Source organism: Rhea americana, unplaced genomic scaffold, assembly GCF_003343005.1.
Source record: "Rhea americana isolate MKP2758 unplaced genomic scaffold, rheAme1 scaffold_0, whole genome shotgun sequence".
Classification (NCBI taxonomy): domain Eukaryota; kingdom Metazoa; phylum Chordata; class Aves; order Rheiformes; family Rheidae; genus Rhea; species Rhea americana.
In genome coordinates, this window is record NW_028185037.1 from 19,684,036 (window position 1) to 19,706,538 (window position 22,503).

Consider the following 22,503-nt stretch of genomic DNA (forward strand, 5'->3'; position numbering starts at 1 on the left):
AAAAAAAAAAAAAAAACAGCAGCAGCAGCATAGCCTGTAGTGCTTTGCCCCAAAATCTCACACCATCTGTTTTCTATGATTCCCTTTTGTCACTGAATCCATACTGAAGTAACTGATTTTACTGATCATGCTTTTCAATGATCATTCAACAGATTATACATATCAGAATCTCTGCCYCAGATCTAGTCTCCAGTGTGCTCCCTTTAAAACCTTGATCTAGAAGGGGGAGGAAAGGGGAGGAAAAAAACACTTTTTTTTTAATTTTTATCTCTTCTTTCTATAATCATGTTGTCTTTACCTGCTACTTTTCATCAGTGTATGATGAATTGTATGTGCAATAACATACTGCACACACACAATTACCATGGCTGGTAGAGATTCTGACTGATGCTTCCTATATGCTGAGGCTAAGACCGACTTATAAAACACTTCATTCTCTAAGATAGGACCATACAAACCCAGTCTGGAAAATAACTGTAAAATACAGATCTTTTATCAAAATTTTAAAAAATATTTTCAAATTTATTTTTAAACATTTTGAATGATCATTAAAATCCAAACGTTTGTGGAAAAGTATGTCAGGACGTGAGTATGGGGAGGACAGTTCTACAAAACATTCGGGAGTGGGCTTATGTTGCATCCTGTTCCATTCCTGAGTCAAAGTAACGCAGATACAGTTCTCAGTAAAGAAACCTGAAACTCTTGATATTGGAGGAACAGCTGTTTCTGTCTTCCAGGAACCACTAAAGGATGCTCTCTTCCAGTACATACTCTGCTTCAAAGATGGACTGGGAAAGGCAGATTTAGGATCTGCACTCCCTAAGGAAGCTCTAAAAAGGAACAAAAACCTTTCCTTGTGACTACATCAGCAGGGTTTGGGGCCCAAATCTCTTTTCCATGAAAGATAGGAAAGCCGAGGTGAACAAATGACATTCTAAGACAGAAATCGAAGCCTGATGGTTTTTCCAGAYAGCTCTCTCTGGAGGCAAAGCTCGCACAGACATCTCTTCTGTATGTTATTCCATGAGAATGACTGGATCCTCTTGTACTTTGAGGAGAAAGGCTTAGACAAGCGGGCCAGGTGTTCTGGGCAGCCCGTCAGTCTGAATGAGACCAGCCTCTGGGACAAGGAGAACATCCTGTCTGCTGCCATAACATTAAGAAAACACATAACCACTGTACCGACAAGCTGTTCCCCCTTCAGCATCTGTGCTTGTCTCCACTGCAAAACCAACTGCTCCCTGCAGTTTCACCTCCCAGAGAGTCCCCATGGATCCTTCCTGTCGGCTTCTCTCTTTATTTGCTCTTCTCCCCCATCAGACATGAGGACTAGGTTGTTGCAGCCAGATTTGGGGAGCAGTCCACGCATCTCACTCTATTTCACTTGCTATTCCAGCTCTCCATCTCTCCTCTGCTGTATCTGAATGTCTCTGAAATCAGTTCCTCAGATCTGTTCTCATTTCTCACCCCACATACTACCACAGACACAGCACCTCTGAATTATTTTCAGTAATGCTAYGTTAGAGCATTATATTGCTCTCTCTGTTTAAATTCTGCCTCACAAACCAAGAGAAAGATAAGAGGATACAGAAAAAGGCTGTTCCTCGTGCCACTGAAAACCAAGAGCGTAAGGAGCCAACAGATTTGCCTAYGAAACATGCTTTATATTCAACTAGTGATAGCATCATAATTCATATATGTATTATGTCTCCAGTTATTACACCAGGTGGCATTATAATTGRAGTACCAACAATATTTTAGGAAATAAAGTGTTTTGAACAGAAAAATTCTCTGAACTGACTGTCTTTCCAGCTCCAGAAAAGTTCTGAGTAAAGCTGACTTTGCAGTAGCAGTCTCACCAGAAGAATTTCTTGTTTTCAGTGCAAGGCAGTATTTGTTTAATTTTTTCCACTTAGTGTAAGATATGGACCTGATCTCACTTGTCTGCAGAGGAAGTTTTATTTCCCTATTCACTTTCCTTGAGTTGTTTTACTGAGTCAGTGAGGCAAATAAAAAAAAAAAAAAACACCTTCCTTACGGTCTTCTGTTCCAATACTATTAGTGACCTGTACTGCTTTTCTTCATTTTGTTAAAGGTATAGATCTTATTAAAGATAGCTCTGAGCAGCATCTTCCAATTTCAAGCAGCATAGGCATAGCTTGAATTTAATCTGAGTTTTGCAGCGGGGGCTTATATCTTTTTCTTATATTTCACAGCATTAATTTGCATTATAAAAGGGACTTTATGACACCATGCATTTCAGAGGATACCATTTATTTCCTCTGAGTTACTTAAGAAAAGCTGGACTAGAGCACAAACTCTATGGATAAATCTATAGTAATTAAATTACTACCCAGTCACTATCATAAAGGGTACAGCTTGTTCCAGTTTTCCCCCACAGGTCTGTTATACCACCAGGTTATCCAGCATAAGGTAAGCTGTGTAACAGTCTCTGAGACCCCAAAACGTGACAACCCTAAGGAACAGCATCTTCCCTTAAGACTCAGAGACTTCTGAGTTCTGCTTTACTTACCCACTGCTGGAAAGAGTGCCTACCTGCTCAGACAGTGGAGTCTACAGAGCCTTTGAGCTGACCAACTGTATCTGCTTTAAGGAGAGCACAACAGCTCTCCAGGCTCCATTAACTGCATTAACTGGATCTTCATCATCTGTAACGGGCGTTTGGACACCCACATGCCCACGAATCAACTGTTATAYGGAATTACTTGCATCTGGAGCTGAATCTCAGCCCTGGTGTTCAGTGATTCAGCTCAGACYGTCTGAGCCCTTGTGTAGGACTAGGCAATGAGCCCCCATCTCTGTTGAGCTTGTGAATGCAGTCTTGACCGCTAACTGAACATGAGGTGCTCAAATCTCCTTTTGCCCCACGATATCCCTTCCTGCCTAGAAAAAACACTTGCAACAGTACCTCATCATCTGCCTTCAGCCCCTCCTTTAAATGCTCTTCCTCTCAACAGATGACAGGATAGACAAGGTATACCGAGATCTTTGGCGATCATGTAGAAACACAGAACTTCATTGTTTCCCATGCTTAGAATCCATCCRTTTCAGCTGAAAACACGTTACAGAAAAGCCCATTTTTTCAGACTGCATTCTAATAGCCTACTGCAACAGAAGTTTGGCCTGTGATTAAGGTTCCTAGAAACTAAAATAATACAAATAAATAACAACATAGAATCATAGAATGGTAAGGTTGGAAGGGACCTCTGGAGATCATCTAGTCCAACCCTCAGCATAGCCCATGCGGGGACTGAACCSACAACCTTAGCATTAGCAGCACCACGCTCTAACCAACTAAGCTAAACCTGCCCCCTAAAGACATAAAKACATTATGGGTTCAGATGTGTGTGCCCTTGCTGCAGAAAATCATTCATATCCAGAGGGGAAATAAGCTCCAGTCTCTCTACGCTGTATTTAATGATGTTGCAAATGCTTCATTTCTAAAGGCCACTGAAAGTAAATGTTCATTTTTGAGGGTGGTGACTGGACACAATTGGAGCAAATAAGCATAAATAAGCTGATTCAGGGAAAAAAAAAACTTTTGAATTAAGTTGAATTGGATTGTAGGCAAAAATAGTGCTACCTTACTGTCTTAAAACACGCCGAGACTATGTGAGAAGTTATTTCCAACCCTTTCTGAGAGTGCCACAGGATCTGTCTGTTCTACTGGAATGGATGGCCACCAGTTKCATAGCCAGCCAAGAGATGAACTGCTGCTCCAGAATTTGCCACCTAAATTAACTCTCAAATGYAAATAAATCCAGGTAATGGCTCATCAAGAGTGAAACTCTTATCTTCTGACCCTGCTCCAGAGCAGCACTCAGGAGGATTCTCCCTACAGCAGYTAGCTGCTTATTCTCACTGGGGTTGGGTGTGATAAGGGCAGTTTTCACTGACAAAAGCCAGCAACTACTGAAAGCCTGTGTACCCCCAGGCACTCGATGCCACAATCCACCTCTGCTCCTCCGCAGGATGCAGGCTCTTCTACTATGCTTCTCTAGAAAATACAGCATCTTCTGAAGGTGCTGAGGAACCAGCAGCTGTCTCACAGCAATGAGGAGGATAGGCCATCTTGTCCAAAGACTTTCCAGGGTTTATAGAATAGAGAGAATAGAGAATTCGGGGTAAGGATCAGATAACATCCTTTCATTGCCTTTTCTAAGTTGTTCAGCAACAAATTGACTTATACAACGCCTATCCCCATTCCTTCCTTCTCCCTGCACAGTTATCAACAAGGTGAGCCATATCACAAAACAAAAATGTATTTAAATTTAAAATAACAGAGGGAAATGAGGTTCTTTCAGTGTCCTAATCTAGTTTATGTATGGCCTAAAATAAGTTGGCTCTAAACACCATGGAGATGGCACAGGAAAAGGTGACATAGACTTCCTAAAATACTTCAGAAGACTATCTATGTAAGTAAAACATAAGGAAATAATTTTTCTTCGTGAATATTTTCTGGGAAAAACCAAACAATAAAATAGAAATGCTGATTAAGTGCTTGGAAAACCTAGTGTCACAAAAACTGCTGTTAAGTTGTAATTATATTTGTCACAACCTAAATGTAAGCACTTTCTCCAGACAGAAATATGAAGACCTGCAGCAATATGCTCAGGACAGGGTGCCACTGCAGAAATACGAACAATACTTTTCCGTTCTTAAATTTAGCTTGAAGGAACAAAAAATGTAAGAATTCCTTGATGGGGCTTGGGCAGTATCCAGTTTTAATTAACATATGATTTGCAAGCTTTATTTAGCTTATCCTGAAAGGAAGACTACTTACTGTTAAGTCAGTAGTTTTCTCAGATATATGCATAAAATTGCTGATACATGCACATACATATATTTGCTAAAAGTCACAGAGAACCTGAGCTGACTAAATATGATACTGTTTGGATACAGTCAGAATTAATCGATACAGAGGAATCTTCTCCCAAAAGCAYGGAAAATTTTCTCCCAGTGGCATATAGTTGGCTATTTTGGAGGGACTTTTTAGTATTATAATCAGAAAAAAAAAAGTAAAATTCATCGGAAAATACAGTTTTCATTCCTCTTGAAAGCTAATGATGAAACACTTTTGAATCAGACGCCGCAGCAAAGGAAGACACGTTAAAATACATAAACCAAGTGTCAAGTAGTGCTTCGCAGGGCAACGTTCCCATTTGGATACAAGAACCTTCATCTGCCCAGACCTGCAAACCACTGGATTTCCTCTCTGATGGCTTYGGCAGACATGTAAACAGCTCCTTACAAAACGTCTACATGAGAATCCGTTTCTAGATCATATTTCCCAGTTCCAAGAGCATAGCTTGCCAGAGGAAACATATGAAACATCAGCTAGAAAAAAACATCTGCTGTCTGGCAGTTTGTCATGTTTGGAGCATACATCACCAATGGCTGTAGAAATTGAGATTCTTCCTGCCATTTCTTCTCAAAGCTTAACTGATTATTCAAACAAACTCCTGCAGATTATCAAATTTATTATTGAAAAGTGAATGAGGAGCTATTCAGTTTTCTCCAGAGTGGTCAGCCTGAAGTCAGGCTGTCTCTTTCCTGCCTGAAGACACTCCYAAAGATACTTTTCTTATTGTAGGATATCACCCTATGGGAATGACCAGGGTCAGCTGAAATTGGCTATAAGGGTGGCAAGAGCCAAAGCCATCGGCAAGTGTCAGTGTTATTACCCTGAAGGGCAGCATGCATTGCTCCCAGATGGAGTTAATTCTCTTTGGCGGTATATAACGTGCACAGCATTGTTCAGTCCTCATGAAGTTGCAGATGGTGCAAATTGGAGCATTTTCTAGCCAAAAAAAAAAAAGGGAGGCTATGAGATCATTAGCTTAAGAGATCGTCCCTCGCTTGGAGAATGATCACTCAGCTGTATCTACCTTCCTTAGCTAGCCAACTCTCAACCTGCTATAACTAGTAGAAATGTAAGCATCAAAGCCACGAAAACAAACTTGTGCTCCAAGCAGCATGCTTTCTGAATAGCAAATACCTTTTAAATTGCTTYTTCCCTCAAGACTGCAGCACAGAAGCTATATCTGCAATTGCCAATTCACACAGCCAATAATTAGCTGAGACACTGCCCTCAATATTACAAAACACAAATCACTGCTTTCTCTCTGGAACGATACTGTTCTGTACACAAGCAAGGGGGGAAACTGCATACAAAACACCTCCTGATGTTCCTGTTTCAAACCTGAAAAACTGCAGAAGGTAAAAGGAATGACTGCCAGACAGACAGATACTTTTCTCACTCATACTGGAATAAATCAGTATGAATATTAAAGGAAAAACATCATATTTAGAAGTGTTATGATGAGAAGAAGGTCACTGCATGCTGCATTGCAGTTCCAAGTCACCTGTTGCCACAAAAGAGTTTTTTTTACTGCATTTTATTCCACTCGTATGAAAATAAAGAAAACCACTTACCTGAGGTCCGAGTAGACCATTGATTCCTGGGAATCCAGGTTCCCCCTTCTTACCCTGTGTATTCAACAGAAAAGCAAATTACTGAGACTTTCCAAAGTCTTTCACTTAAATACAGGTAAATCAGCATAATATGGGCGCACACTAAATGCAAAGACATGCTAGAAAAGAAGGCAGCAGACTGGATGTGCGTTTCGACCCGCCTGCCCACCTCCGAGCTGTGATAATATTGCACCCTGTAACCCAGAGCGTACTCCTGCAAACAGCACAAGAATATCCAGAAAACTGTGCTCTCATCTTCAAGGAGACTCATCTCTGGGGACTGACAAAACAACCTGAAGGGGACCTCTTAGCCATAATGCAATGACCAGGAAATCATGTTTAAATCTGTAGCCACAAATGATACCTGCACACAAGTGGAAGTGGGTGAAAGTACTGGGAGCACCCATTGCCATCACCCCAGACACACTCTCAGGAGAGGGATGATGCTCCACACCCCTACTTCCCTKCAGAGCTGCCTGCAGCATTTGAGATCTTGCTCAGCTTCCTCTTCAGACCTGAAGCAACTGATGGGAATGCAGCAATTRCAGCTAACTCAGACAGAATAACCACCAAAATCCAGGCACCGACAGCATGAAACAGCAAAATGTTGTYAGACTGCCATCAGCAGCGAGTCAGGATCCATCCTTGCAGTAACTCTGTTCCAGTCTACTTCCACTGGCTTTCCTCTTCCACTGGAAAATTCCAATGTATTTTCACGTTCAAGCATGAAAGAGTTCATTGCTTTGAAATCACACCCAAAAACTCAATCTAGCTTACTGAGAGAGTTAATGACAAAGTTTTTAATAAAAAAAAAACAGTTTACAAAATAAAACCTCGAGTGTTTTTCAGTGATGTACTAGAAACGTGAACTGCGAAAACCTTAGGCTATTTCACTAGTTCTTATTACAGACATAGGCCYGTTTCACTAATGTGTCACACTCCCTGCCTGTTCTCCAGAGCTCTGTGCCAGTCAAGTGCTCCACCAGCCCAGCACTGGCTGCACTTCCATCACATTGCCCTTGTGTAATATGCTGCACTCCATGAAATCACTCTCGAATTGAAARTTGTTGTAGAAAATAAAGCATCCTCTTATTTCTGTTGCATGCAATGCCCCAAAAGTGTAATAAAACAGAAGAGCCTTCCGGCATGGATGCCTGTTAAAATAATGCATTTTTTTTAAACAAGGACTTGTGTGCTGAATATACTTTTATTGGCCCTCTTTGGCCAGATGTGTGCAGCTGCTGCAASGCTGTTTTAGCCAGACCAGCTGGGTTTTCCAGCTCCTGCCTTAGAAGATCTTCTTTGAGTTTTGGCACGTGAGTGAGAGGGAAGGAAGGTGGAGGTTGATGTTGCTGAAAGAAAGCTTGGTGACACGTCAGAAATGTCAAGAGCTGAATGTATATGTGAGCAGAATGTGTCACAACCACCCAAGCATGCACATCAAGAGGCCGGAAGGCTTGTAATCTTCGTACCAAGGTCACAGCTGGGATACATGAACTCTGATGCACGGATAAATATAAAATATTCACACTCTCCAAGCCAGAAACCATGAATACAAGAGGTATTTCTAACTAGAGGTGAGATCATCACTAATGGACAGAGCTCATTGACTCCTCTGCAACCAAGAAAACTTCTCCAGAGGAACTAGAAAGATTCCCCAGGACACGGGAAGCGTAAGCCAGCATCTGCAGGATACCCTTGAAAAAAGCGCACCCACATGAATATGGTGGCACCGGAGCTCACCATGGGTTTGACCTCAAAAAGTTCACAGTGAAAATATCCTCCATAAGAGGAAGAGGAAGAGAAAGGACATCTGAAGCACTAGAGTAAAGACAAGGTTGATTTGTTTCTCAGCTCACCAGCTGACTTGCTGTGTGATTTTGGGCAAGTCACATATTTTGTGACTCAGCTTTCTACTTGTAAAAATAACTGATCGTTCCCTGAGGTGTAATAAATACTGAATCATTTATACTTCTGAGATTGTTAGTAATATACTAGGAGGGCACCAGAGGAGTCATATAAGTATCACAGAGAAAGAAGTTGTTTTTCTTTCCTCATTTCTATTTTGCACCCAAACTGATTTTCTTTTAAAAAAGATATCACAATTAAGCAAGTTTTATGTGACTGATGATGTGATCTGTCATACAAATATGCAAGAATAATATATTTTTCTCTTTATTTTCCTTTACTGAACTATCCAGAAACAATCTATGTGTTTCCTATTATCTTAAASAAGTGGAACAGCTAAAATCAACAAAAACAAGCAGTCACATTTTACCTGGTTTTGACTCAGTTCAATTAGTTTGGGTGTCAGAATTTGATCTTTTTTCTTGCTTTTCTCATAATAAAAATATCAGAGGAATTTAAGGTGGGAATCAAAAGAGTGGTCATGAGGGCCTTGCGTGTCTGAAGCACTTACACAGTCACCTTCAGGACATTGGTATCAGCAACGATCTGCATTTAATACTGAAGTATATACTGTACGATTCATGAGTGCCCCCGCTCCTACTTTTTCAACATCCATCACTTCTTTGCTTGTTCAAAGCATTTTAAAAAGTCACCACATGAATCAGCATTTGTTTTCTAAATCACAATGTTTATTTTGCTATTTGCTAACGAAGATATAACCATGCAAGGGATCCTATTAAAATGCTTGTTTAAATAAATAAATCAATGTATGAATACAGCAAGGCTAGCTTAGTGCTTAAAAATGTCTCCTAGTTCATTTTTCACTCTCCTTCAGCAAACTATCTCTTTTCCAGTAATAATGGAGTAAAATATCCGGGAATGCAAAAAAAAAAAAAAAATCATGTTCAAATGGGTTGAGACATGGCTACACAGCAATGAAATCCATGAACTGCATCCCACACCCTTCCTCTGTCTCAACACAGGACGTGCCAAGTGCCTGCAGGAGTCCTGGGTGTCCAGAGCAGGGTGTGCGTGGTCAGACACGAGGAAACTAGCACGACTGTGGGCAAGGAGCGCACCACAGCTCGTTTCGTACCGAYGTCAGATCCATCCGCTAAGACGGCTGTTTCCACACCTACAACCTTGATGCCAGCATGCAATGCATTATCACAGCTTTCCTCTCGCTCCAGCGATCTAGTTGCTCACTTAAGTACTTCCAACCCGCTTTGTACCCTCCGTTACAAAGCGTGCAAGTCTCCTCTGGCTCTATTYAGAGGCATTAGTTCAGAGACAGAGAGGTAGTGTGGGTTAGAGGAACATGATATAAGCACTTTCTACAACTCTTTGAAGGAGCATAATGGAATTAATTCCCCCTAAATCAGATTTGGAAAGTTAGAASGCATGAATACACCCTTCAGTATAACTACTTAAAACCAAAACTGGTAATAAATTGGTGCTCAGACCAACGATACCTCAACAAACCACTTTAACTGAAGGATGATCAGATGTGAGCAGATGTGAGACCMCATTTTGGCCATCCACAAGAGTGTCCTTAGTTGCTTTATAGCTTAATGACACTACCTAGTTATAGTTTGCTGAGCATGCTGCTTTTGTGAAACAGTCTCATCTGGTAAAATTATTTGGGGGAACTTCAGAAAGGATGTGGCAGCTCCATCTATTCCCCAGACCTGTTTCAGAAGCCAAAAAGGGGCAGAGAAGACAGTTTCCTTGCTGTACTAAACATATACTAACTGTTCCCTTTCTACAGTAATGGCAGGTCAGGCTAATTTGTGGCAGCAATGAGAGGTGTGGAGGAAGCTCATCCTTTCTCTGAGTACAACCATGAGAAACTTTTGTGCTTTTGAAAACACTGATAAATCCCTGAAAGCAGCTTATAATTATATTGACAAAGAGGCCATGAGTCTAATTTCAAGGGGTCATTTTGGCCACTCAGAGGCTACTCAAAGTCAAACTACAACAGAGTGGCTCCAAAACATTATAGCCTGTCTGGAAAGTACAGAAATAGTTGCTGGGAGAAATTACACCTGTGAGAACAAAGCTCAGGGAAATGTCACATCACCTAGTAATATGACAGACAGAGCTAGCAATTATGCTCTGTTACTTAGAGCAAGATTCAGCTAAGTGCATAGGAGTGTGTACCCTTTTACTCTATGAAACATATGTTATTTGCCTTCATCAGTAATTTGAATAATAGCATGGTTAAAAATATGTGTTTTATTGGGAATGAACATATTTACCAACAATTACAGTTTTGCTGTGGTTTTAATCCAGCCCATTAGTCCTCCTCTTGCTTTTTGTTCGTTTGCTTACTTTTCTACTTCTACACTGCTGAACTTTGCAATCTGAACAATTCAAGCACTCACAAATACATATGAGCACAAAAATCCATCTGAGAGATATCTACCATACAGGAGACAGGAAAAAGAAGGAAGTGTTGGCTCTGCTCTGCTAAAGGGCAAATTTCAAAAGGAATCATAGCACAAGGCCATTTCCTATCTTGCTGTCCAACTGCCTAAACACCTCATGGCAAAATGCTTTCATAGCATGGTTTTCACTAAAGTTTGGCCCAAAAGAAGAGGCGGTTTTGGTGCCAAGTATGTAGGAAGTACCCTTGAATGTGAACATGCCTGCTAGCATAAATGCCAGTTGTTCCTCTGTAAACTAGATGAGATTCTAGGATTACTCCTTCCAGCCCTATCCCTTTAACTCAACATTACAAAAGGAGCCAGAAGAAATCCAGCAGTGGTGACCAGTGTTTGAACTTTTAAATGCACCGATCTTTTACAGCCTTCATGGGTACTGGGTGATGAAAACAAATTAACATTTGAGATTATTTCCCTAGCCTGCCTGAGGGTGCCAATACCATTGGGGCTGGCCTGCTTGTGGGTGACCATGGGGACTGCTGTGACACAGAGAAATAAGGACTCAGGGACACTGAGAGAAGTAGCTGTGGTTCTTCCCAAAATGGTTGCACAGGACCCACTACTGGATAAATTATTTCTCTCTTCCTTGACATATTTTCCTAATGTGACACCTAATGTGACACCTCATTCCCTGCAGATAGCAGTCAGCTATCTCTTTCAGTTGGATCCTACAAGTCTAAACTGGCTAMAATCAAGGGAAGCTAATATACAGAGAAATAAGAGTTAGAACAGYGTAACATTTCAAGATATAACTGGCCGGAATAGAAACATCATGTGTAGCCAGGGAGAGCTTTGACTGACAGGAGAGATGTGGGTCAAAAAGGGGAAAACCAAATAATCTTATTCCCGTCCGTCTATTAAGACTATGAAGACCTCAGTAGCCCCATGGGTCTGAGAAATTAACCTCCCCTGTGACATCTAACAGGGATAAACCTTCATGTACTGGCAAGTGCTCTTAAAACACCTCTCTTAGGATGAGAACGTGCCTCGAACCCAGTAGACTCTAGCTTTAACAGGATCCTTTAGGCTATATTGCAAAACAAATATGTAGCACTTACTGAAACTCGTAGCCTTGTAATCTAGTTGTAAAGAGTCAAGAAAGGTCTGTAGAGCTGTCTTTGCTGCTCCACCTTCAGCAATAAACATTCAGAGGATGAGGACACAGGAACATGAAAAACTGCTAAAACACGACAGCTGAATTAAAGATGCAGAAGACACCCCTTTGCAACTCATTCCAGAGTTAACACTCATTCCTCATGCTCAAACCTGACAAAATGTAATATGGAACTTTGCAATTAACTTGCACAAAATGGTCTTGGTAAAATTTTTATAAGTTATYTCTGTTTCTGTGTCAAATTCACTCTCATTCTGTGCTTGGCTCTTTGCATAAATTACCTTGCRCATGAAGCGGTTTGAAAAGCAGAATTATTACTACTTATCTGCTTGATTTAGGTGTATTGGAGTCCTAGTCATGGAGAAGGGCAYTGACTAAAGATTATTATTCTAAACAGATGTTCCCATTGTGACTTTTTTCCCTATATGACTATTCTTACTATTCTTGTATTTTTAAAATGTTTTGCGCTAATTATTCTATCACTATGGAAAAATCTTGAGAATTAGCCTTTCTTGGAAAGCTATGGGGCAATACAACACATCAAACTTGAAGTGGGTCTAAGTAACTATCATCTCATGCCCAAATGGCAAGTACTGTTGAGGGGAAAAAGATGTCTTCGCCTGTCTTTTTATTGAAATTTTAATTATTTTAAATGAACTTGCACCTTTTGAAGAAGAGGTCCTGTAATTCCTGTAATTTGAAGAAGAGTACTGTAATTCCAAGTTTTCTGGAACCCAATTCAGAAGACTCCTGTGCTTAAGATGGGTTATCCAAAGGTCTCTATGCTTTCTGGGAGCATTTCTGACATCTGCACCCTTTGTGTCTATCAAGTAGAAAAACTAGGTTTATTTTGAGCAAATATTTCAGTAGATCAGATATCAAAAGTTTTAAAAAAATGAGTGTGGGATCAAAACATTTCTCTTTAATTTTGCAGAAGACAATGTCAAGAAGAGAAAAGGAACAAACTCAAATGAGTTCACATTCTCAGAGTTTTAGCCCTTATTCAGGCAGTTATAGTAAAATCAGAAGAGACAGTACTGTCTGTCACTCAAGGATCTTAAAGGAGAGATGAGAACAGCAAAGCTTCATTCTTCCCACTGTGCACTCTTGAGATGAGGAGATCATTGTCAAAACATTGACCTCAGCTGCCAGATACTTGGAAATGTCTGGCTAATGTRATGAACATAACAAAGTTGCTTGGTTCAGTTTGGAAAAGTATCTCCTGATCAAAGGACAAACGTGAATTGTCAGATCAGCAGTTCAGCAGATGTACAGAGGAGACTGTTTATATTTTTGCTACACCCATAAGAGTCTTCAATATCTGCAATTAAAGCAGGCTAACAGATGAGTGCTTTTAAATACCAGATGATCTGTCTCCTCAGCTTATGTTCCCCTTAGTTGGTGTGCTGCCACCACTGAGACTCTCCATAAGATGTAAGCAGCCATCTGAATAGCTTTCCTCATTAAAGATCAATGTCTATGAATACAAAACATTATAACCACCCTGAAAATGCCCTCTTTGTATTGGAACTCCTGGGAACAGGGTGGAGGCGGCAGAGGTGCACATACAGGAAGGCTAGCTTCTGATATATTTGGCTACCCAATCTGCAATACCATCAGCTTCACCAGAACACAAAACTCCTACTCTCTGCCCCTGAACATGCCTGGTTTTCTATTGCYAAATAAAACATTAGAAAGGTACACCTCCATCACATTCTTCGGTCAGCTCATTAGCCTTTCTCTTTCTAATGCCAACTAGGGACCAGCAGTGTTGTCTTTAACCTATCTCCCCTTCTCCCAGGGCTCATCCTTCTACAGCGCAGGGATTCCCAGCCTTTGGGCACGCTTTCGGAGACTCAGCAGTTACCTCCACGCTTTCTGGAGCAGCTGTATGTTGCTTTCTCTGATAGGTCTCTTCTCCACCGCTTGYAAAAAGTTTGTCCGAGAGCGCACAGTGGTGCTCTACTTGGGGGGGACCTTTTCGATGCAKCTGGGTTATAGCTGAAATTCTTAATGTTTGCAAGGAGAAAATCCAGCTGGGTGGGGAATCCTCCAAAGGTCAAAAGAGATATGGTCTTAAGTAACCTATAACTGTTAGCCCTGATGACAAGGTTTGCTCACCACGGCTGGTTACTAACTCATACTTGTATCATATGCAAGTAGAAGACTCTGCGCTGTTCCAAGGAACATGCAATCTAAGCAGGGATAATGGGAAAACTTTCATGAGTAAAACAAAGGCATTTAAGTGAAAGATTAAGCCTGCAGTATCAATCTTAAGAAATTAAACTGACTCTTTCCTGTAACACAAATGKTGACTCTATAAGAGTAGGTCTTGTTTATTGGTAACTGTAGCATCTCATATATTCTTTTATTTCTTCACCAATAACAGGAACAGCAGCTTCAAGTCAAAAGAATATCATATCTCCTCCTTTTCTAGGAATCCTTCTGACACATACAACCCTACTCCTGCTGGCAGAACTGTTACAAAGGTATTTGGCGCAACATGACATCTTTTACAAAATCTCATACACACTGTGTAGGTGGCTCTTGCATCATATTTCTAACACCAGACAGCAATGTCTCTGTCCTTGCCCAGCTCAGGATCTTTCAATTCCAGTAGACTGTGGTTATGAGATCTGAATTCCTCCTGTATGAAATGGTTCCAAACACATCTCTAGTCCATTAGTAGCTTGTGCCAACTGTGTTACAGCTAACTAAAGCACTGAAGAACACTAGAACTGCAACACACAGCTGTATCTGCATCCCTGTCAGGACAGAGACTCYGTGCAGTCCTGTCCTGGTTGAGGCTTTTGACTTATAATGCAAACCACTACCCGTTTTATATCAGCTTCTTTGCAGCATGCTGACTGAGAGGATCTAAAGTCAAATGCATCTGAATTCAATTCCCTCTTTCCTTCAATCTTTCTTTGTAATTTGCCCTTTACATTACAAGATATTACAACAGAATAGTTATAAAGTGCCTCAGGGACAAAAATTTTCAGCACATAGAAATTGGTGGAAAATCACTTCTTGAAATCCCTCCTGTATGAAACAGCAGATATACCAGTCAAGCAGATGGTTAGTGATTTGCACCTGTTCTGCACAGGTCTGGTAACAACACTGAAAGTAGTCTGGATGCTGCATACAGCTATGTCCGCAATTCTGTCCTCGTCACAGTCAAGAAGGCTGTGTGTAGTACACACAGTGGGCCAGGGCTCCATGTACGAACAGCACAGAGGACCTTGCATTCRTACAGCTAAACTCTCCTTCCCAAAACAGAAGATGGCCTCATCCATCCTTCTTACAGGACAGAGTCCCCCRTACCATGCCAAGACATTTCTGGGAGACAAGCAGTTGGCTTGACCCAACACTCTGCCAGGGGATGTGCTCAACATTAAACAAACCACAGCCTCAGTTGTGGCTGTTTGGGATGCTCATGTACTTGTACGTTAGTCTTACCTCTCATTAAAAAAGACATGGAGGTCAAGTGGCATGACGAGCATCTTGCAACAAGCCAAGGCTAAAGTCACAAGTGAAACTGAGACATTATAAGCCAGGCCAGTGTCCTCGTTGCTGGGCCACTGTGCTGCTCGAGAACCTTCCTTGTTGGGTATATGTAGAAGGATTCACTATAGCTCCAAGTTGCTGCTTCACAGCCAGCCCTCACCTCACATCCAGTCATTTAAAACTCAGTCAAGCATTTTGAGAGGATTCCTACTCTTGTATTTTAACTTCTAAGAATGTTTAGAGAAATACTTGGGCTTTGCAATTAAATTTATATGCGATGGTAATTAATGCTTAGATTTATGTCTACATTTTGGCAAGAACAGTACTAATGGTGAATGGATGGTATCTGCTAATCTATTCTCTCCCTCACCTGTATGATATCCACCAAGCCTAGGGCTTTGTTCATCTCAAGTGTTCAGAGTAATTGACTAATTTCCTTTAATTAAAGAAAAAAATATCCACCTAAGATGCCTGATGACTAATAAAGACCCTTAGGAAAAGTCTAACTAGCTAGACACAGCAGAGTCTGGGGAAACATTCAAACACAGTATGTATCAAATGACATCTCTAATCAAATGATCATTAGGAGAAGCATTTTGTGTCCTGCCACAGACCCTGACAGATCACTGTCCTTTACCCAGCTAATACTATCTATTAATCTTATTCAGAGAACAATGTTTCACAGCAGGCTTTAAAACCAGGACAATTCAGAACTTGTCAACTCATAAGTAAAGCACAGCACAGTTATTTGCTGAAGAGACAAGGTGATATTTTTTAAAGGCTGGAAAAGTACAAGAAAGCAAGCAAACGCCCTTTTCCACTGAGACGTTAACATGGGACTCTGCACCACTCTCCCCAGAAGATTACTAAAAGCCAAGCTTACATTCCATTCAATACCATTTGATTAACAGAAAGCATCTAGAAAACCCCCACCAATGAATATATTTCTTCCCTTTATGGTCCTTTGCCCACAGCCTTTCCACACTCACAGGCAGCTCTCACATCCATGCTTTAACGGCACTGGTGCTGACTCAAGTGCAAGGCATTACAGGCATCCCTCACCTTCCATGATCTCCACTGYGGTTGATGACCAAGCCTCTGCGACTACATAAAAATGTAACTCCTCAAACAACCATACTGAGACTGAAGTGACTGTCTCCAGAAAGGTTAAACATCTATCTCACCTCCACCCTTATCATCTGCCGTCTAACAAGATGCTCTTCAAATGATTGGGACAGCAAGGAAAGGCAGACTCAAGGCATTTATGGGATGTGATCAGGCAGACCCACTATGAACTCACATTTAATTAGTACCTGAATATTTTAAGATAYAGCCCTGGATTTTTATTTTATTTAAAAAAACAAGAACAACCTATCTGGGCTCCAGGTGGAATATGGCACAGGAGTATTTTGTGGGAGCTTCTCTGTGCGTACAGATCAGACAAAACAGAATAGCCTCAATTTGTATTACAACTGTATTTCCATTTATTTAACTTCCAGGACAATAGTATTTCTGTGAACTTTCAACTACACATTCAGATAAAGAGTTCTATCTTACTCTGGATAAAATTCATTCAYGTTTAGGTACCAAATCCACAAACAACAAAACTGAACTCTGTTCTTTTTTTTAAGAATTAATGTGCGTTTAAGAATCTTCARACCTGTTTTTCTCTTAAAAAGAGATGACTTTGTGCCTCAGTTTACAAGACTTGGCAAGTTCATAGATAACTTTCAGGAGGTGGGAGATTCTATGGGATTTTACATTCCCTTACCATTTACCAAGAAATCTGACACAAGGGGATATTTATTTGTGCTCTTCTATTAACATCAATTTCTGTTGGATACCATTTTTGCGGACGATGGCATCCCTTTAAAAGATAAAAATCAACAAAAAATAAAGTGTCCATCGTTTTGACCTCTCAGAACCATGAACACGTAATATGGCTCCAAAGAGTCTACGCAGGGAAGAGACGCAACAACCTTCTCAGCAGCAAGGAGCAGATACAAACGCAGGAGAGGCAATGACATGACAGAAGCTTTTCTAGGTACTCTCAGAGGACTGTTCAAAATTTGTGAAATTCAAGTAGTACTGAAAGCTGTTGGGCCACAAAAAAAGCTTTAGAAGAAAGAATGAAGGCCTCAAGGATGCTTAAATAACATAAAAACAAACCAGAAAAACACACATAAAACAGATCAAAGTGCCAATCTCTGTTAAATATAGCTATCCACAGCCTACTGAGATTTACTTTAAATAAAAATTTCAACTCACCCTTTGACCTGGTAAACCAGGGACTCCAGGTTTGCCTTCCRGACCAGCCACTCCCTTTAAAAGTGAAAATATTTTTAGCAAATTAACTGAAGAGGAATAACTTATGAAGTACATAACCACATCATACCTCTTCTGTGCTACTGTTACTGTATGGCTACCTAAACAACTCCTRCTGGATAATTACGTGTTAATGAAATTTCCCCTATACTCCAGCTTTGCAGAAAGCACGTGCATGGTCACATGCCCTGCAAGCAGAATGTCTTATCTCACCTTGCCTTAGCCCTCTTTTTTCATAAATGTCCTGTGAGCAGGAGAGTATAAGAAAATAGAGAAAAGCGGCAATGCCCTSATGAAATCCAGAGCATACAACCATAGTTAAATTATATAATTAAAGCCAGATTTAACTCAGTAATGCATCTCCATGATGCCATTAATTTTACAAAATCCAATCAACAGTSAAATACAACAAATACTGAGAAGTGAGAACATACAGGTTATGTGAAAATGAGGCATCAGTGGTAGTTTGAAGTGAGATTTCCTAATAGAGTTGCATTAYAAAATAAAACTAGAAGCTGGAATTAAGCCAAGAGTAAGAATATCAGTATGCTTAAATTGTTGTAAAAATGTGTTTTATATGTGTGTGTGTGCATGMGTGTGTGCGTGTGTTTTAAATGTTTCCTGCTGAGATGCATAAACACACACTCCCCTCTTTTATTGCTCATCTGTGAAATTTCTTRGCCAGAATTTTATAGAATAAGGCCAACTCCTTTTGTAGCAGTCCTCTGCACTTCATTAGATGATGGTCTGCAAGTTACCAGTGAACATCTCTGAGATGCGCTGAGATGCGCTGAATGCCCATTCAGACCCTAATGAAGTTAGAAATAGGAAATAAACAGCCATTGTAGGACAAGGGTCTTGAGACAAAGTCTGTTTCTGTACAATTAGCGCCTGTGTCCTACTTGTYATCCTCATAGTGTTCATAGTGTCCACAGTAGGAGAAACTCTCTCATCCATGAAGAAAACAGAAGGCTAAGGGTATTATTTAAACATTAAGTACCTGAATACTCCACAAGATCTTGCATATAACCCTCAGACTAATCTGAATTTCAGTTTCTGGGTTTTGTAAGCAGTGATGATGAATTACTCACTGGAGGTCCAGGAAGTCCAGGTTGGCCTGGTGGTCCTCGTGGGCCAGGCTCCCCCTGCAAAAATAAGAGAAATAAAGAAAAAAGTRTTAAAATATCTAAATGAATAAATAYGTGGGCACAGCATTTGTGCTGGCCATCTTTACAGGTCCTATATGACTCTTTCCCTCATAGGTCCCAAAGAGTCAATACACAGACCAGCTGGGTTTCTCCTTTAATCCTGGGGCTGCTTTAATTATCAGCATTTATTACACTGCAAACAGATCAATTCATCCATGCTTAGAAGGCATTTATCCATAATAGGCTCTTTGTTTTTCAAGCTTTACAAAAGGCACTAGGTTATCTTGGATATTCCAGGAAAACACTGTGGGTTGGAATTCAGTGCTGGAGAAAAGCAGGAAGGTGGTACTTGAAAAATCAGCTACTGCAGKTAGTTCCAAAGCTATGGTGTCCTGCCTCCTCCAGAACCAGCACAGCTGTGAAGGGCTTCAAATTATCATGCATACAATAAATATCACTATATTAAATAAAACTAAAATATAAGTTATACACACACAAACTGAATATACTAGTATTCATACACACACACACACACACACACACATATATATACATACACACACACTCAGGTTTTATGTAGGACTAAGAGACTGGAGAAACTAGCATCCTTTCTTTGTTCAAGCACCCCTGTTCAGAGATGAGCTCAGCACAAAACTCAAATACAGTTTCACTTTTCACTYTTCTATTAACACTTGCCCGGATTTAAAGAATTGTTCTGGGTAGCAGACTCTTCCCAATTTACACTTTTCATTCATGTTAGATTCACTACACCCTATAAGGACATTACTCMCAGTGGAAAGAATAAATGGGGAAAGAAAGAGGACAAAAGAGCTTGTTTCTTGATGTTCCGACAATGTGGCCTTAACCTCGCCACATTGACATGTGGCCACTTTTRCCACATTCAAAATTTTAATTTTGAAACAGCATTTTAAAGCAAAATCTGACCTAACAGGCAGCTGAGCTGTGTAAAAGCTTCCTCATAACTGAAATACAGACATTGAATCACTCTCACCTGCTCTCCTTTTATGCCTTCAGTATGTACCTGCAACAGAAATGCAGAGTCACAAAAGAGAAAAAGAGGTAAAAAAAACACCGAAGTGCCAGGGTGTGATTGTCCCACAAAGTATATTTTTCCCTCCTCCCCATTTGACCAGTATACATGCTAATTACCACAGCTCCTCAAATYCTATTACAGGATGGGGCATACTTCTTTACCCAGCTCAGACTCACTAAAGGCTTGCTCAACCAGTTGCCCTTAAAGCAATTAACACATTTGTGTGGCTGAATAAACAGTAAGAACTTACTTAATTCATTATCTCCTCTGTATAAATAAGCAAATAAATTCCCTGGCTCTTGCCTTATTTTAAACAATATAGTCCTGCAAAATGGAGAAAGCATCACATAAATCACGGGACAACTTCAGAGACAACGTAAAAACCAGACCTTGCTTTGGGTCCTCGACGCAAGCTACCGCAAACAAGACGGACGGCTGTCAGTCCTTCAGCCTTCAGGAACCTCCAGTGCACTTTAGGACAAGGCATTGCTCATTCCCAGCATTTTTGCATATCCTTAAAAACCTGTTGGTAACTACTGCCACTTCACTAACTTCACATCCACCATTTCACAAAACAGACAGTAAAACACTCTTACCCAGAAAGGCCAGCCAAGAGCTCTTTCTTTCTCCCTGCTTGGTTTCTACCACTTTCCAAATAAAGAAACTGCCTGTGGCCTTTCACATGATAACCAAGGAGCTTCTCACCTGTCTTGAGCATCCAGTTCTTTGGTACAGCACTCCAGTTAAAGTTACTGGATTTAATGGCTGTGTAATACCTTCCACGGCTATGTAACACCTTCCATCAAGGGTGCTACGCATTGCTGTCTTTTAATTTGAACCCTTAGTTTTAGCCTGGAAAGTAAAAGCGTAGTTCTGCAACTGCAAAACTTAATTCTAGACCTCCTCGCTGCATACTTCCCAGCAAATCTTATTTTACTTGCAGATGACCCTCTTCGCACAGCCAGTACTAAGATCTGGATACCCGCATGCCCCTGCTAATGACACCACTGGGGGTCACTGACGGTTCCTCTGAAGGCAGAGGGATGCACAGAGAGATGTAAAACTGGTGTCAAAGGAAAAACTCATCCGTCTCTCCCATTTTCTCAGTTCGCTGCTTCATCACAGCCTTCCTGATTTCAGCACACCAGCTCTGCATTTTCGCACACTCCACTATGACTTTTTCCAGATAACAGGCACCCAAAGATGATCTCCCTTGATCAGAAGCGTCCTTCTTCTTCTCCCCTCACCCAACTCTCACATCCAGCCCACAAAAAGGGACTCAGCAGTTCAACTCAACTCTGAACTTTCAGTTGCTTTTCTAACTACCACAGGCTCTATTTTCCAAAGCTTGCTGGGAACCAGCCCAACAACTGTCCCAGAAGACACTGAATCATGTCATGACATTGCTCACTCTGATATACCTCCCGTAACGCTTTCCTTGTCTCTTCAAGTCTTAGTCTTCACATTCCAAAATCTCCCAAGGTTGTGGCAGTGCATCTCCTTGTTGGAACTCACCGTATTCCTTCTTCAGAAGTCTTCACTGGCTTAAACTTCACTTTGTTTCAAAAGCTATCTCTCACTTAATAAACCTTTCACAACCCCAGCTTCCACCTTCTCTTGTCATGCAATAAGGCTTATAATGTTTGTTAAGCATTAAAAAAAGGGGKGGGAGAGAAAAAAAAGAAGAAAAAAAAGTCCTCACAGAAGTGCCTGGCAATCCTGGAAGTCCCGGTTCACCCTGCATAGAAATACAAAAGAGGCGGAGAAAAAAAAATCTTCCAAACATCTTTTTCAACTGCTGTTATACATTCTTATTTTCTATATCATTCCAGAATTAACAGATATGAATATGCAATCCTAATTAATTTTATTTTTTATATTCTGCAGGTGCATACAGGCATGAACTGATTGCCTTCTGTTTTGCTGTGATGTTACACATTGATTTCCATAGCAATTATTGATTTAAAATGAATGATGCATGGCGGTCCGTAACATTAGAGTTTCAGAAATCTTACAATTGGTGTACACAAACCAAAGAAAGAAACCTGCTTGACGCTCAGCTCCCTAGCGGGGCCTGCAGGACTGAAATTTAGGGGCCAAAATGCTTCTTTTCATTAAGAAGCACACATGCAAAAATTCTTTGTAGGGGAAAAAAAGCAAGAAACAATGCCATTTTCCCCAAATTTTTTTATACTGCAATCATGCTGTAAGTGTTTGCAGGTCACTGAGATGCTACATGCACGCTATATGATTTATTGTCCTCTAGGCTCTCGATTTATTCCAGTACATCTATCTCCAATACTCTCCAATACAGTTTGCTATTTGTTACTATATAAGACTAAGCCTCCAAAAGGTTATCTCCTTTATTTTAGGTACAGACTGAGGCAAAAGTTATCCTATAGCTTCCTTTCACACACTTTATTTCTTCCTTAGTCACAGAGCAACCTGAATGACCTAACATATCTTTCATACTCTTTCCTCTTAAGGAAAGAAGCTTAATTATTGTTT

General features: G+C 40.6%; 1 protein-coding gene across 1 annotated transcript in view; it reads right to left on the bottom strand.

The window, feature by feature from the left end:
* COL22A1 (collagen type XXII alpha 1 chain) overlaps positions 1 to 22,503 on the bottom strand; it is a 237,215-nt gene that overhangs the window by 69,480 nt on the left and 145,232 nt on the right. The window contains exons 20-24 of the mRNA XM_085300726.1: positions 21,698 to 21,733; positions 19,954 to 19,983; positions 18,885 to 18,938; positions 17,737 to 17,790; positions 6,457 to 6,510 (exon numbers count right to left, since the gene is read on the bottom strand). Of these exons, the coding sequence (XP_085156852.1) occupies positions 6,457 to 6,510; positions 17,737 to 17,790; positions 18,885 to 18,938; positions 19,954 to 19,983; positions 21,698 to 21,733 (228 nt within the window). The remainder of the gene's footprint in view (positions 1 to 6,456; positions 6,511 to 17,736; positions 17,791 to 18,884; positions 18,939 to 19,953; positions 19,984 to 21,697; positions 21,734 to 22,503) is intronic.